Below are 15,478 nucleotides of genomic sequence, written 5' to 3'. Positions count from 1 at the left end.
CCGAGTCGATGACAGACTGATTCGATTATGAGCTGAGTGTCCGTCTTGACCCCAGTGACATACGGGCATACCCTCGAGGGAGATACGGTCGGCTTGGCCGCTACCCCGTGTCCACAACACTATGAACAACAAGTCGTTTCGAACGAATTCTGGGAGGTACGTGTTCATGTACAGATGTATCAATGTGAGCTGACCTGTCCAACATCCAGCATAATCGAATACTTGATCCAGCGCTAACCACCACATGAGCGTAGGAAGTCACTGTGATGTACTTGCCGCTGGTAAGAGTAGTCAGGGCTATGTAACTCTGAATACGACAGAGAAAGCTCACCTTTGGCGTTGGCGACAGCGTCGTACTGCTTTCTGAACGGCCCCGTCAAGGCATACGCGATCTGGGCATACGACTGCGGGTTGATACAGAATTTACGCCGCTCATATATCTCCAGCCACTTGTCCCACGCCGTCGGATCACGCGCATAGATCAAGTCCGCCACCCTCTGGCAGTCCTTGGAGTGGACAGCCTGCATGTAGCGGACTGGATCGACCCCGTATGTTCTGCACACGTATATCATGCCGAGCTCCTCGGGGGTCACCGTCGAGGCGATATTTGGATCGGTGAAGTCGACACCCTCAGGCCCGGCCTTTACACTGCGCGCGGAGAGGGCCATGAGCTGCTGGTGCAGCCGGTGGGTGATGGGGTACTTGTCGGGTTGGGCCAGGGCGTATGTGCGTGGGAAGGCGATGATGCGTTCGAGGAGGTCTGGTGTCCATCGGGGATCACTCAGCAGCTGCTGTTGCCGAGACGTCAGTCGAGCAGCGGACGGCGGTGTGGCCGTCAAATCGCTCGCGGCCGACGTGATGGTTGAGTCACTACTGGTCGACGGTGTGATGCTCCTCGTGGAAGAGCGGTCGATGGGATCTGGAGACAGGAGGGGGTTGTGGAACAGCGACATATGGCTCGAAGAAGTTGGCGACGTACCATGTTTGAGACACCAAGGCGGGTTATATCCTCCCTCGCGCTTTGGCGGGGACCGAGGGCGGGAGCGGCCACCTCAATGCTGAACGAAGCGATGCTTTGGCCGCTTTGTCCAGTCCCCAATGCGGGGACCCCTCCTGCGGCATCTAATGACATCTAAGCTAATTTTCAGTGCTAAAAGAAGCCAATGCAACTCCGGATCTCAATCCTGACTAGGTTGCACGGGCATACTCAAGACGCGAAGAGCCTGGAGACATTCGGAGCGTCAATCAACCCACACGGAACGAGTGGCGTCTGGCCAAGCGTCGGAGGGTCGACCTCGTTCCTCCTCCAATGGTACTCACCCGCTTGTCACCCACCTACGCTACCCCGAGTCGTCGCGTGCCGCACTCCGGCCTCGGAATATGAGGAACGCCGCACACGATGCCGTCATCCCAATGCCCCGATACCCTGGGGCTTCGTATTCTGCGTCAAGAGGTTGGAATCTCAGTACCGTCCCGTTCTTCTCACTCACTAGAGACTCGGATCTCCTCCCTCATTCCCGTCCACTCCTCCATGCCCAATCGGGTGCGATGCGGGTCACTCCGTCACAGTTGCAGAAGAAGACGTGGAGAGTACTCGCGCCATGTCCCCCTACTAGGTCTTTCTAACTATGTACGAGTACGTACTTACAGTCTCGGGCCCATCCCATGCAAGTGCCCGTCTACGTAGATGCCTTAAGGCGCCTTCCTTTCGGAGTCTCCGAGCCCCCCGAGCCCAGCCCTACCCATGCTATGTGTACTGCCCATGTGTCGGCGATTCCTCTTTCCAATTGTTTATTGTGCGTGATCCGACCAACTCCCAGGCCGCTCAGGCTGAGTAACGGAGACTAAGTGCCGAACTTCACGCGGGGACATTGCGCACACCCGGAACGACTCGCATAACCATTAGAGAAAGCGCACAAGCAACAGGAGATCCACATACAAAAAGTAAGAACAACAGGCCAGGAAAACGAACGCGAGATAATGAATTCTATAACACCCATGTCAAGCAAGCAATGCGTCAACGCCGCACAAGTTCCTACTGTAGTAGAACGGTCTGGCACAAAACTAACATCAAAGACAGAGCAATCACTACCAAAGTCCCAGCAAGATCTAATAAGAACGAAAAGAGACCCGTCACCCGGCGCCGCTTCACATCAGAGAAGAGCACAGGCTTGAACATGAGCGCACTCAGTCCTTCTTCGACCTCCGAGTCCTCCTCTTCTTCCGCTGGCCATCTCTGTCACGTCCTTCACCATCCTGGTGACCGGCTCCCGTCTCTGAGGTGCCATCCTCGTCCCGCGAACGCTTGCGCGGCCTGAGCGATGGGCCGGGGACTTGGACGTGTTGGCCGCGACGGCGCAGTGGACGAGATGGACCAGCCACAGGTTGGGCCGAGGCTTCGACCACGCCAGACCTAGGAACGCGACTTTGAGAGATAGGAGTGGGAGCAGGCTCGGGCCCGGGTGCACCTCCAATGCGCACTCCAGGTGGACCGATGGGTGGAAGGCGGTCCCGGAGCCGGCGCATCAGCTCGCGGCGTGTGCGGCGTTCCTCATTATCAGCGCGGGAGTGCCGTACGCGACGACTCGGGGTAGCGTAGGTGGGCGACAAGTGGGTCAGTGCCACTGTAGGAGGAATGGGATTGACCCTCCGACGCTTTGCCAGAGGCCACTCATTCTCCTCGCATAGTGTGATGTCCGAGCCTGCGTCGCTGTGATTGTCTTCATCGTGACTCGGCTCGAGAGAAGGGCACGGCGTCCAACCGGTTTCAGGAGACCAACACCCAGACTCGAATGACACAGACGACGAAGAAGACTCCTCGGACAAGGTTGATGTGCTGGTGGATGTACCGGAGAAGTAAAATGAAGCCGGATTGGAGAATGGAGCAGAAAATGTGGGGCCGGAACCTTGACCGTAATTTGTGTTGTGGGGAGCTTGTACCGGGAGCGGTGCGGGCAGCGCCGGGGGTTGGACAACAGGTACTGGCGGGTGTGGGTCTGAAACGTAACAGTCAGAACACGATGACAACATTGTGGACTGGTTTGCACTTACTGGAGTGTTGCAAAATGGGAGCAGCTGGACTCACAAAAGGTGGAAGCTCCTCGACTGCAGGCCACTCTACATGTCGACGAGGCCGCGGTGCATCCCTCACGTCCGAGTCGTCGCCGCTATAGTGAGAGGCTATTGTCAGACCTTGCTCTCCGCGCTGTCAGTGATCAGTGACAATAGACCTACCTCGACAACAGGCCACGCACAGCCGATGAGATGATGTTCCATAGAGTGGGTTGACGTGTTGTGGCGGCGGTGCGTCTATTGCGATATCTACGGATGCGTGCCGTACGTTCTGCGGCGTTAGTACGATCACTATTGTCCAGCATGTCGGGCGAGGCAGGCGTTATTGTGAACGTCGTGGTGAAGATAGTTGGTCGGTGAGATGATGGTAACCGGAGAAGAGTGGTCGAGGGCCTATGCGTACGCCCGTCTGGCTTATATCAGGGTGTGGCGGGTCGTTTTGCGCTCTCCTTAGCACACGTCATCCTCAGTCAAGCTTACAGATAGGCAGAGACGCACTGCCCCAGCAAGTCCAAGCGTCCGTGCGCCGGCACGTCCTCCAGCCCCTTGCCATGACTCCGATAGGGCACTAGGGGGGCCAAAGTATCGGATAAGACACTGCCCTCCAGGATCTCCGCATGTTTGCTTGCTTCGAGAAGCCAAACTGCACTGGATCATGCTCCTCGTGTTTTCTCCGCCTTTGCCAAAGCTTCATGGGGCGGGAAAGTGCGACCCGACGTCGAGACCTGGGCCTTGGAACCATGCAACTGCGCAAGAATGCCCGGGTCGTTGATCGTCGTACGAAATGTAACTCATCAATTCACATACCTAGGCATCCTTTTTGTGTTAATCGCGCCGTACGTACAAGCGATAATTGCACTCGGGCCATGGCAACGGAGGGCTGTCGGAGACAATTAGCACGTGTGCTGCCTCTAACTACGAATTTTGCGGTTGATACCCTGCAATTCATGAGCAAATAGCTAGAATACGCACATACCATATGTAAACTAGTCTTCCGCCCACATCGCCTCGAGCACACGACTTTCTGCACACGACTCACGAGCCTGTTGAGGCCGTGCCGCCGCGGCTCGACGTCCCCTGGTTCATGACGGCAGCTGTGTCGTTCGCTCACGGAGAAGTCTTCGATCCGAAGTAATCGTCACTTGGCAGGATGTCTATCTGTCTCGAGGCTTGATCTCATGCGGCACCCTCGTCGCCCGGCTTGAGAACGAGACGACTCGTGTAAATTTCTCTCAATACTTTGTGTCTGTTTCGCAGACATCTTGAGCACTATAGATCACTAAAAATAATTTCATCTTACCTCCATGGCTCTTCAGTGCTGCATCTTGATGCGGTGATTTCACTGAGCGCGCTCAGTTCAAGCCAAGCTTGAAGCTTGAAGTTCAACCTGAGTTCAACAGAGTTCAAGGCGAAGCTTCAGAGGCGCTCATGACGGCGCTCCGGGCTTGCTCTCGACCTCCATGTTCTTCTCGTCTCACTCTGTGCAACGGTCTTGTCTCTCTTTCATCCATAGGCGGCAACCCTTTAAGTCTATTCGGCTCCAAAACCGTCGTGTGGTTTCCGTCGGACTCGTATGCCTGTCAAAGGACGCTACTGAGCCAACTCCGTCCCGCCTTGAACCTTGATCACTGCGCGCAACCCGGACGATGACGACGCACAAGCATAGTCGAACTGCACCCTCGATTAGACCGTCCTTCATATCTAGTCGTCAACGGTGAAGACAATGTACTTGAGTACGTCTGATGGCCTACCAAACGGGAACACGGCGGGTATGCTTGGCCTTGCAATTAGCCCGAAGCATCCCCGGATACGCCTTCAAGCTTCAAGTGCGGAGTATGTGCAGAGAGTGGGCTTCCGAAGTGAGGTGGTGGATCAGTCTGATCGCGAGGACATCGTGCGATGTTCGACTTGCCAGGTGCGGTGTCGTTTATTGTATTCATAGACGCTGTTCTTGTTGCAATCGATTCTGCATACGATGGGACGGGAGGACACTGAAGGCACCTTGGGACGGTGTACAAAGGGGAATTCGAGTGTAGTGATAGATCATGCACATGAGAAGTATCAACGATGTCGATGCATGTACAAGAAAATGGCAATGGCACATGGTTGCAATGAGATCGAGAGCGAGACGAGAACAAAGCAAAGTAGATGGGACAGGATAAAGAGGAGCGGATGAGACGAGAGGCATACGCGCGTGGATGTCAGAGACAGTAACGTGCAGTTTCCTCACAAGGGCGTTGCCAGACCCTGTAAGACGTGACCAGTCAGTGAAATTCTAGTTACGTCTTTGTGAGGGAGCACGTACCACCCGGAGATAATTCCAATCATACCACCAGAGTAGTTCAGGCTTGTAGTCACCGAACGCCAGGGCCTCCTCGATGAGGTCGATTGCATGAGCAATGTCGACCTCTTCCATCTCAAGCAGTCTCTCCTCAATGTTATAGTTGGTGTAGAGCACGAACATCGATGTCCAGACCAGCGAGAAGGGGCGTGCCCATGCAAGCTCGATTCCCGCCCGCCGACATAGGTCCTCTTGAACGAGCAACGTCGCCAGAGCTTCGAGTTCATTCATGAGTTTTTTGTTGTTCTTCTGTTCCTCGGTGAGCTCGCCATACTTGATCACGGGCGTACCGGCCTCCTTCATCATCCAGGGGCTTTCGGTCGCGTCATACTCGATGTTGTGGTGGATCGCATAGTCCAAGATGAGTTTCCCGTCGAAGGCCCAGCCGTACGCCAATCGATATGGTTCGGGGCCTCCGCTGCTGACAAGCATACTTTTCTTGATTAACTTGCGTGGGCCAAAGTGCTTCTCGAGCCTGGTCCACTTCTGCAGGAAGCATCAGCAGATGATCTTGTACCAAAGGGTGATAGTGCTTACCGCGGCTTGGGCAGCTTTCGCGCGATCCGTGAACTTGAGACTCTTACCGTCAGTGTCGAACTGCGGCATCCCATTCTCGTCAAGGTCAAACTCGAAGAGGTACTTGTCGTCGGGGTGAGGGTTCTGTCGCTGAATTCTGCGATACATCGTCAGTACAGAGAGATACGGGTCTCCTGAGCCAGCATGAGGATGGGAGGTAGCAGTTGTGAGTGCTAGGTGGTAGGCTAAGCCTGAACGTTCAGCCCTGTGCCGCCGTGTTCGGACGCGACAGTGATCGCGTAGAACGCATAAGTGAGCGCTGAGAGCACTTTAACCTGAGCCACGCGTCTGCCACCAAGTAAGTTACTGCTCGCAACCTTCCTGCATGGCGCCGCACCCGGACGACAAGTATCTCTTCGAGTTTGACCTCGATGAGAACGGAAACATGCAGTTCGACACAGACGGTATGAGTGCCAAGTTCACAGATCGCGCCAAGGGGGCTCAGGCAGCGGTGCGTATTCTGATTCTTGCTCGTTCGATCATTGCTGAACGTCCGCCGTCCGTGTAGAAATGGAAGAGATTGGACGAGATGTTTGCACCGCGCAAGATCATCCCGAGTCGTTTGCTTGCGAGCCGTGCACCTCGGCTAGCCTACGGTTGGGCGTGCACACGCGAGTACTTCTGGCACTATGCCACGCACCACAACCTCGCAATGGACGTGTCCGAAGATGCCTGGCTAAAGGAGCAAGCCGGGACGACCTCGATCAAGCTCGGCGAGCTCACCCAGGACCAGATGCGGAACAAGGAGCTATAGATTGTTTCAAGCGTGTGGCCCGCCTTCTCGTTCAAGAGGACCTGGCCCTGCGGACTGGCATCAAGCTGCAAATGGTGACTCCCTTTGCAGGCGGCGATTCGGCCTGGGTGCTGGCGCTATACACCAACTACGACATGGGGGACAGATGCTTCGAGATGGAGGATGTGGGTGGCGTCGCCCATGTAGCAAACGTCGTCCAGGAGGCGATGACTTTCGGAAACTACAACCCCGAGCTGCTCTGGTGGTATGATTGGGAGCATCTTCGAGTGGTACGTGCAGCATCCCGATGCGATCCGACTCTCGTTAACCGATGACGACGTGCAGGATTTGAGCACGCCCTTGTGAGAGTATGGGGCGTCGTCGCCTTCAATCTCTGCTCTCGAGTGGTTCTCAACCCATCCCGTCCCATCCTCTCCTTCCTAGTCTCTCTCAATTGCACGCTGTCGTTGTGGAAGTTTATTGAGAAAGTTGTCTCGTCCATATCATGTCGTTTTTTTCGTGTCAAGTACTAGAGTAGGAAAGCCCTCGGACTCGGAGGGTGTACTACACTTTGGAGCATATTCGTAATCCAAAGCCGTATGCCGAAACCAATGTGCTCGCTTCACTTGGAGCTCACTCTGTGCACGCTCGTGACCGCGCTACTGGCCCATGTTCGAAACACGAAGCGATGTATAATGTAGAGAAGAAATATAGTACCAAGGCCCAAGGTGTTGACCGCGTTGGACATGGACGACTGGCCGCAAAGACTCGTAACACATGGACTGAGTATTGCTGCCAAGCTTATGTGCTACGGTAGGGGACGTCGAACGCATCCGACTACTCATGCGAGATCCAGATACCAAAATTCAACTTCCATGTGTTCCGGGGCGACGATAATGTACATACACAGGAGAAGGCCATGATAGGTATGTGAACGACATGCTACGGACGAGACAACTTTCTCTATCAACTGCGACAACGACAGCGTGCAATTGAGAGAGACTATTAGGAAAGAGAGGATGGGACGGGATGGGTTGAGAACCATTCGAGAGCAGAGATTGAAGGTGCCGACGCACCATACCCTCACAAGGGCGTGTTCAAATGCTGCATGTTGTCATCGGTTAACGAGAGTCGGATCGCATCGGGATGCTGCACGTACCACTCGAAGATGCTCCCAATCATACCACCAGAGCAGCTCGGGGTTGTAGTTTCCGAAAGTCATCGCCTCCTGGACGACGTTTGCTACATGGGCGACGCCACCCACATCCTCCATCTCGAAGCATCTGTCCCCCATGTCGTAGTTGGTGTATAGCGCCAGCACCCAGGCCGAATCGCCGCCTGCAAAGGGAACCACCGACTGGAGCTTGATGCCTGACCGTTCGAACAGGTCAGCTTCAACGAGAAGGCGGGCCATAAGGTTGAGAATATGCATGAGCTCTTCGTTCTGCCTCTGGTCCTGGGTGAGCTCGCCAAGCCTTATCTCGGTCGTCCCGGCTTGCTCCTTTAACCAACTACCATCCGGCGCGTCAACCTTGAGGTTGTGGTGCGTGGCATAGTGCCAGAAGTATTCGTCTGTGCACACCCAGCCGTAGGCCAGCCGACGTGGATTGCCCCCGCGATTGGCAAGCAAACGACTCGAGATGATCTTGCGTGGTGCAAACATCTCGTCCAATCTCTTCCATTTCTACACGGACGGCGGACATTCAGCCACGATTCAACGAGCGAGAGTCAAAATGCGCACCGCTGCCTGCGCCGCCTTGGCGCGATCTGTGAACTTGACACTCGCACCGTCGGTGTCCAACTGCATTTTCCCGTTCTCATTGAGGTCATATTCGAAGAGATATTTGTCGTCCGGGTGCGGCATAGATCTGTGGTGTATGAGGGGCAAGAGCAGTGACAGTAGTGTAGAGCGCGATGGATAGAGTCGACGGATGGATAGTGACAGCGAGCTGATGCCAGATATTTGACTAGTAGTGGGGGTCACGTGTAGACAGGGTAGCGCCGGGAGGCCGCCACCAATTGGTTGCCATCACGATTCACAACCGTGGTGATTCATTGTTCACAATTGTCTACAATTGTCCTCCTCCTGGGTCCGGCCTGACCGTATGTGTGTCACCATATGATGGGCAGCCAAGGTTGGCCCAAGCTTTCGACAAGGCTGTGTCCGTTGCAGTGGCCTTGACATAGCGTGGTCTACGACAGGAGTCCTTCTTAGCAAGCCCTATGAACAATAGTCCTTTGTTCTGTTCCATTGTGCTTATTGTGTGCTCCATATTTTCCACGCCGCATATGGCACTATCGCAGCGGAGGCGAGCACATCTTCAGTTGTCGTGACAATTCCGCAGGGGCCTCCGACTTGCAGTATATAAGCTCTTCCCTAATGTGTCTTTCGACTCAAGCCTTGCTTGCTCTCGACGTAGTTCCTTGTCACCCCATCACTCCCATGGACACCCATCCCGAGGGTTCAGACGACCCTAGTGTGCGCGACATCTGGCGCAATAATCAGGTCCGTGAGGTTTTCAACTTCCATTCTGTGGGGTGCGCACTGTGCTCACATTCGTTCTCCAGTACTTGATCCTATCACAATTCCAGATCAATGTTATTGTTTCCAATGCATTGTGGGATGCATGGGAAGCCTGCCTGGAAGAATGGCGTCTGTATCCCGTCATAAGCATTCCCTACACTCTCGCCTCTGCCACCGTAGAGTTCGATTTCCCCAATGCCTCTATCATCACCATTCCTCAAGCCGTGTTCGATCCCCTAGCCGCGGAACGGCGCCTCGAAGATGCCAGTGAGTCCTGTATGCATGCTGCATCCGCTTCTGCGAGTAACAAGTTTTCCGCATGCTCAGAGACCACTCCCGATCACGAAGCTCGTTCGCATGACGTCCATGGCCGCTCTCTAGCCGAGCCGACAGAACTTGCCCCGGCCGCAGTGACCACGACCAAGCAAAGTGGGACAGGAGCACTTCTGCGGGAAGCAGGGTCCCTTTCTCCTGCCCTTCGCGATGGACAGTCATTGGATGTTGGGCAATTGGCTCAAGACTCTGCTGATGCCACCGATGATGAGGGCAGCATCCCGACGAGAATCCCTGATCTCGCTCGCATCATCAGATACAACAAGAACGTCATGGTCCCCAAGGACAAGCGGTTTCCTCCCGACCGGCATGTGGATGCAGTGGAACAGAAGCCCCTCTTTTTCAAACATCCTTGGGACACTGCCGAAGCAGCTGCGATCGCCGAGAAATTCATATTGAAACACGTCGTGCAGCTCTACGAGACCGCCATGGCTGCTTTCGCCACTCACCCTGATTGGACGAAGTTCACGGTGAACTTGGCTATCGGAATATACTTTACGCAACTTGAATGGGATCGGCCTGACAGCTCGAATCATCAGAGGGAGCTCGACAAGATTCGAGCTGAACGAGAGCGAGAGGCCAAGGATGGCGATGCGCACAATCTTTTTCCCGTTCGCCCTCGCCCACCCATCACTCCCACTCCCAATTCCAATGCGCCACCCGCTGCTATGCCTGGTACTCCAGTTCCGAACCGTCGTGCGGCTGCCCACATCAGTATCTGCCCTCTTACGCCGTCCCTCAACAACCTCGCCAGCAAGAAGAACCACGAGGACCTTCACAAGGAACTCGATAGTTTGCTCAACACTGCCAGGGAGCGGAGTATCCCAAAGGTGTACTACTGGAATGAGAGAGTGTTCGACTTCGGGGAGCTTGATGGGTACGGACTGCAGTGCTACGTGTCACCCAAGTTTGCAGAGGCGACTTCGCGCCCACTGTGGGGCTTGCCAGGGGTTAAGTTCCAGCCATCTTTTCTCAACTGTCCAACTGGTGAACGTCAACCAATCACTCATGCCAAAGTGAGTCATCTTATGAAACTTTGCATCACTCCATTCTCACGACTTCACGCATAGTACGACCAGATACTCATTGCAGCCCTCCAAAACTCCATCGCAAAGTTGGTGAAGGAAACCAAAGAGGCCCTTAACGAGCATTTTGAGCTACACGAGGACAAGGAGGATAAGGATTACGTGCCGGACGATGAGCCTAAGCACAAGTCCAAGCACAAGTCCAAATCCAAGTCTTGCAGTCCCGGTGACGACTCTGACGAGCACCAGGAAAATCCCCGCCAGAGAGCGCAGACCAAACCGCGCCACGAAGTGGCGACGCTTTACGCCAACGCCAAGCCGGCGCGAACATTGATAGCTTCCAGACCAGGGAACCGTCCTGTCCTTATGGCTGATCGAAAAGTTGATTTGGCTCGACAAGAGGCATTGGGACAAGAGCAGATGATAAAGCGCGCTATCAATCGGGCACGACGTGAGCCCGAGGGGCTGGGGGTGGCGTTTGATGACATTGAAGACGAAGACGACGCCAGCGGATAGAGCGGGCGAATGGAGAGGCGGATATGTAAGACGTTTAGGTTAGGAGCATGTATGTAGACATGGTGTGTCGGTTGGGTGGCAAATAGTGTATGTGTCAATGCTATAGCCTGTCAATGCTTGCCTCAAACGCGCTGGGCAAGGTTCATATCACCATACTTCTCTCTAGTCCAGTCTTTGAGCTGAGCGACAGCTAGAGATGCATAATGTTTCGGAGGATTCACAATGTGCCTCCGCGCGTCATTGAGACCTTTCTCGGTTGACCTTGATGAATGCAGCCGATGGAGTGTCGATTGAGTGGAAGTCCATAAGAGTGTCTGTTGTGCATTCGCCTTGCTGAACAAATAGGTTGGAATTTGTGGTACAACACTTGATACATAATTCGACGATGAACGAGGGCATAGAGACGAGCCAACCAAGCCGGAATGCAACGGAACGCTACCATACCATACACTTCACAACCTCGGAGAAAACGCACCGCAGTAGTAAGGGTACATAGGCAAGCGTAAGAGACAACGACCGCGAGAGAACGACAGCGACAGGCATGCAACTCGGGATACATGAGAAACTTCGGGACTCGGACTGCAGGCGTCGCTTCCAGGAGGACGATTTGGATTCAGCAGTCACATAGCCCGATGAATGATGGATGGTCCAAGTCCGTGATGTCCATACCACGTCGCGCGGCCCCGGGACGCATGACCAATCGTTCTAGGCGGTAGACGGTCCGAAGGCTGCGTGCATAGGTGTCGTCTGGGCAGCGAAGCAGTCGGGAGGAACGAAACCGAACCACGTCATGGCGAGCGGTGGCCCGAAGGGGCTCCCGCCTCTCTTCGGCCGATGGCCATCCCGACACTCTCTGGCCAGTGCCGTAGACTTCTATAGGGTAGGAGGAGGATGTTTGAGACAATCAACAGAAGGGGATGTTAGCCGACATTGTTCCACAGCTGAGCCATCGAGGATAGACTAGCGGTAGGGAAGCCATTCCCGTGTCCAACACCTCGGTCGAGATGATACGGAACGGAGCGATCGTGCATTCCGGGGCCGGGGGCTTCCTGGCGTACGTAGGACGGGTCGAGCTTGCGGGAATAGACCGGGTCAGCATAAGCACCAGGGACGCCGGTGTGGTACGAGATCGGCGCCTGTTCGGTGAGGGCGGGGAACGAGCCGAACGGATCCGACATCTGGGATTGCTGGCTGGAAGGGAGCGGGGACCGCGAAATAGAGAGCGAGTGGACGCGTTGGTGTCCATGGCCCAGGGGTAAGGGCGAGGAATTGTATTGATGCACAGGACCCAACGGAGCGGAAGGGTGTCCGAGACCGAGCGCCGACTGCGAGGGGAACATAGCTGACTGCGAGCTCTGGAGCTGATGCTGTGGATAGTATGACGTCGTTGAGGATTGGTACGGCGGCCCGCTGCTGGTGCCGGCTGCGCCTTGGAAGCCAACCCCGCTGCTCTCGTTGGAGGACCAAATGGACGGACCGCCACCCAGCGGATTCGACCCAAACAGCATGTGCGCTTGTGGAGCGGACGCCTGTCGCATATGTAACGAGCGTACCAAATCGGCTTTGGGCGGGCTACGATGCAGGACATTCGCCAAGATATCTTGAGCAGTCGTCACAGTACTGGAAGCAGGAGCAACGACCGGAGGTACCACGCTCAGAGATGCACCTCTAAGCGGTTGGACCGTCGGAGACAAAGAGGGCGGGCTTCGGGGACTGACGAGGGCGGGACTAGTCACAGGCGGGCTGGCGACAGCAGGTCGGGGAGGAGAGACGGGCATCGCTGCGGGGATCGCCGCCACGATGGCCGAATCTCGAGGTCTAGGGACAGTCCTACAGATGCATATCAGCGGGGCGAGGCGGGGAGAGAGCGCATAACAAACCCGAGATTCCAAACTATCTCATCTTCTTCATCTTCTTCGCCCTCGTCAGCCGCGCCGAGGACCTCCCGGAACGCTCGATCGACAGGGTCGTCCTCCGTCTTGGTGATGTCGGTCATGTTGTCGTCATCCGTCTCAATGCCTTGAGGTTGGTGCGGAATATGTGTGGGCAACGTCGGCGACATGCGCGGGATAACAGACTGCCTCGGATGATGATCGATGCGTCTGGGAGGCTGAGGCACAGGCGCACGACGAACGTTTTCTGGGATATCCGGGAGACCCTTGACAGAGAATCGTCCATCTGAAAAGGCCAACGGAGCGAACTGTAACAGCCATGTACATCAGTATGTTGTTCGGCGGTGGTGGTCCGAGATTACATACTTCGTCTTTCGCAAGAGCCCGAGCGTCCGCCTGCAAGTCCTCGATCCTCATGAGCTGCTCTTCGTTCGGATGGACCTGATCGGGAAGTAGCGTCTGGAACGTAGGAGTGGAGGTACCGTTCGGCGCACTCTTGGCGCCCTCCCTGATCGGCGTAGCTGCTCCGACGCCGACAACCTCGTTCGGCACGAACTTCTTGAGCGGGAGGAAGCTAGCCATCTCAACATCCTCCTCGAGGGCCGTGGCAAGTTTGGGCAGTTTTTCAACTGGGAACGCGCGCAAGAGAGTACTAGAAAACTGTGCATACGTCCGCCAGAAGTCCGGTAGACCAGGGACGGGGAGCATCAGCGACATGCTGGCTGACCGTCGGTCGCCACCTCGCCGGCGATCTCGACCCTTTGGCTTGCCCGCATTACCGTCGGAGTCCGCGCCCGACTGAGACGCTTGCGTGATGTAGCGCAAGTTCGCCCGCAGCCACTTGTTCGCGATGCGGAGAGCAGGGAGGGTACGTCGAAACGCCGCAGTGATGCGCTGCGCGAGGTCGGTTTCTCCAGTGTCCTCGGGAGCACCCTCGGCTATCTGTGCGATGCCCACCTCAAGCAATGTGCGGTGCATCAGTAACAGATGTCCCACAATCGCATTCTCAATGGCTGCTGACTGCGCAGGAGGCGGGCCCCTCTTGTGTCCGTTTGCGGGAGCGTTGCGGAATATGCGGTGTTTCCACAATGCACCCTGCGCTAGGACGATGGTCTTCAGGATAATGTCTAGAGGAAGCACGCGCTCCGTGACTAGAGACTTGAAGTCGTCCGCTAGCTTTTGCGAGAGGTTGGGCGAGATCGCGTCAGCCCTACAAGTCGATAGGTGAGCACACGCAGGGTAAGAGCACTGGTGCGGCGACCTACTCTTCCTGAGGAATCCGCCACAGAGCATGCAAGACGATCAACTTCTCTTTGAATGCTTCGACTCGTAGGCGAGGCGCCATTGGCGCCGCGTCACCCCGAGCCTGCTCCTTCTCTCGTTCCTTATCCCTCTTCGCGCCACGTGCCTTCCACTGGTCGAGGGTCTTAGAGAGTACCGTACCTAGGTTCTCTGCCGCAGTGTCGTATGGATTTCGGACACAGAGCGCGCGGTAGTAGTGCACGAGCGAGTTGAACACGTCCTTCTGGTAGGACGCCAAGATAGCCATCTGGTGGGCGGGGTTGCCGTCCTGGGGTAGGAGAATCCGCGCCTGCTGGTAGCACTGCTGGGCCCTATCGTAGTTGCGCATGCGGGGCATGACTGGAGGCTGGGGTCCGTTCGCGCCCTTCTTCCCCCGCCCCTTCTGGTTCCCGTTCGCGCCCACCGCAGGCGGCCCATCTTCGTGCCCCGCGCGCGGACGCCCGCCGGCCTCGTTGTACTGCTCCTTGTAGCGCTCGATATCCCCAAGACATACGAGCGCCTTGCTCAAGATGGCCATCCGGCTGTCTCGCTGTTCGCGTGTGGCGGGTGTGAGGGAAGGAGCAGCGGCAGCGATGTCCGCATCGGAGGGGAACTGGAAGTGGTTGCGTCTGGGGGGTCCGCCCTCTGTCGACGGCTCTTCGGGTACGATACCCAGTTCGGAGAGGACGCCTTGCGCATCGTCGAGGTGGAAGATACGGCGAATACGCACAATAAGCTGGATCCAGAATTTGTCCTCGTCCGCGAGGAACTGGCGGAAGCGTTGGAGCAACTTGCGGTACTCGACGGAACCGTGTCCTCCATGCCCTCTCCCCTGCTGCTGTCCCTGTCCCTGCCCTTGTGCTTGCTGCTGCTGCTGATTTTGGCGGGGAGCACTGTGGATGACGCGGTCGAGGTGGGTGATCCGCTGCTTGTAGACAGAGATGAATGCGTAGGATGTTTGCATCCAGAGTTGATTTTCCGCGTCCTTCGACTCTGGAGCATACGGGTGCAGCAACAGCAACCGCAGGCAGTTCCGCCGCAATCTGCACGCACGCCACCCGCTCAGACTGTCGCCTCTTCCTCGACAACCGCGACGAGTACTCACTGTTTCCGAGTGAAATCCGTCTCCTTATCCCATGGATCCTTCGTCTTCAACGACTCCTTCAACGTTTGCTGGAGGGCCTT

General features: G+C 55.9%; 7 protein-coding genes across 7 annotated transcripts; 3 read left to right on the top strand and 4 right to left on the bottom strand.

Moving 5' to 3' along the window:
- Positions 1–258: 258 nt before the first annotated feature.
- On the bottom strand, positions 259–953 carry L226DRAFT_617023 (uncharacterized protein; the record flags this gene model as incomplete). The annotated part of the gene is made up of 2 exons (XM_067686978.1): positions 259–278; positions 332–953. The coding sequence occupies 2 exons, from the start codon at positions 951–953 to the stop codon at positions 259–261; spliced, it is 642 nt and encodes a 213-aa protein (XP_067529765.1).
- Positions 954–5,298: 4,345 nt separating this feature from the next.
- On the bottom strand, positions 5,299–6,097 carry L226DRAFT_526779 (uncharacterized protein; the record flags this gene model as incomplete). Its single annotated transcript, XM_067679075.1, has 3 exons — positions 5,299–5,319; positions 5,378–5,899; positions 5,951–6,097. The coding sequence occupies 3 exons, from the start codon at positions 6,095–6,097 to the stop codon at positions 5,299–5,301; spliced, it is 690 nt and encodes a 229-aa protein (XP_067529764.1).
- A 217-nt stretch (positions 6,098–6,314) lies between these two features.
- On the top strand, positions 6,315–6,743 carry L226DRAFT_575815 (uncharacterized protein; the record flags this gene model as incomplete). Its single annotated transcript, XM_067685254.1, has 2 exons — positions 6,315–6,440; positions 6,498–6,743. The coding sequence occupies 2 exons, from the start codon at positions 6,315–6,317 to the stop codon at positions 6,741–6,743; spliced, it is 372 nt and encodes a 123-aa protein (XP_067529763.1).
- Positions 6,744–6,814: 71 nt separating this feature from the next.
- On the top strand, positions 6,815–7,088 carry L226DRAFT_575814 (uncharacterized protein; the record flags this gene model as incomplete). Its single annotated transcript, XM_067685253.1, has 2 exons — positions 6,815–7,012; positions 7,068–7,088. 2 exons carry the CDS (start codon positions 6,815–6,817, stop codon positions 7,086–7,088), a joined length of 219 nt encoding a protein of 72 aa, XP_067529762.1.
- A 598-nt stretch (positions 7,089–7,686) lies between these two features.
- L226DRAFT_304728 (uncharacterized protein) lies at positions 7,687–8,710 on the bottom strand. Its single transcript, XM_067673732.1, has 3 exons — positions 8,467–8,710; positions 7,882–8,406; positions 7,687–7,826 (listed from the first exon to the last, which is right to left on the bottom strand). Exons 1-3 carry the CDS (start codon positions 8,584–8,586, stop codon positions 7,806–7,808), a joined length of 666 nt encoding a protein of 221 aa, XP_067529761.1. The 5' UTR covers positions 8,587–8,710; the 3' UTR covers positions 7,687–7,805.
- Positions 8,711–9,134: 424 nt separating this feature from the next.
- On the top strand, positions 9,135–11,242 carry L226DRAFT_617018 (uncharacterized protein). The gene is made up of 4 exons (XM_067686977.1): positions 9,135–9,228; positions 9,291–9,513; positions 9,574–10,595; positions 10,650–11,242. The coding sequence occupies exons 1-4, from the start codon at positions 9,166–9,168 to the stop codon at positions 11,118–11,120; spliced, it is 1,779 nt and encodes a 592-aa protein (XP_067529760.1). The 5' UTR covers positions 9,135–9,165; the 3' UTR covers positions 11,121–11,242.
- Positions 11,243–12,040: 798 nt separating this feature from the next.
- Positions 12,041–15,257, bottom strand: L226DRAFT_472162 (uncharacterized protein; the record flags this gene model as incomplete). Its single annotated transcript, XM_067676444.1, has 4 exons — positions 12,041–12,950; positions 13,001–13,320; positions 13,379–14,222; positions 14,278–15,257. The coding sequence occupies 4 exons, from the start codon at positions 15,255–15,257 to the stop codon at positions 12,041–12,043; spliced, it is 3,054 nt and encodes a 1,017-aa protein (XP_067529759.1).
- Positions 15,258–15,478: the final 221 nt, after the last annotated feature.

The sequence above is a fragment of the Lentinus tigrinus genome, assembly GCF_003813185.1.
Source record: "Lentinus tigrinus ALCF2SS1-7 unplaced genomic scaffold L226scaffold_50, whole genome shotgun sequence".
NCBI lineage: Eukaryota > Fungi > Basidiomycota > Agaricomycetes > Polyporales > Polyporaceae > Lentinus > Lentinus tigrinus.
Note: the sequence above shows the minus strand (reverse complement) of the source record. Positions and strands in the feature narration are given on the sequence as shown.

Bases quoted from the DNA above. Each gene is read 5' to 3' on its own strand.
- L226DRAFT_304728 (XM_067673732.1), bottom strand. From the start codon at position 8,586: ATGCCGCACCCGGACGACAAATATCTCTTCGAATATGACCTCAATGAG. The intron at 8,407-8,466 runs GCGGTGCGCATT...CCGTCCGTGTAG, and splicing joins GCGCCAAGGCGGCGCAGGCA to AAATGGAAGAGATTGGACGA. The intron at 7,827-7,881 runs GTACGTGCAGCA...GACAACATGCAG, and splicing joins ATTGGGAGCATCTTCGAGTG to CATTTGAACACGCCCTTGTG.
- L226DRAFT_617018 (XM_067686977.1), top strand. From the start codon at position 9,166: ATGGACACCCATCCCGAGGGTTCAGACGACCCTAGTGTGCGCGACATC. The intron at 9,514-9,573 runs GTGAGTCCTGTA...CCGCATGCTCAG, and splicing joins ACGGCGCCTCGAAGATGCCA to AGACCACTCCCGATCACGAA. The intron at 10,596-10,649 runs GTGAGTCATCTT...CTTCACGCATAG, and splicing joins AACCAATCACTCATGCCAAA to TACGACCAGATACTCATTGC.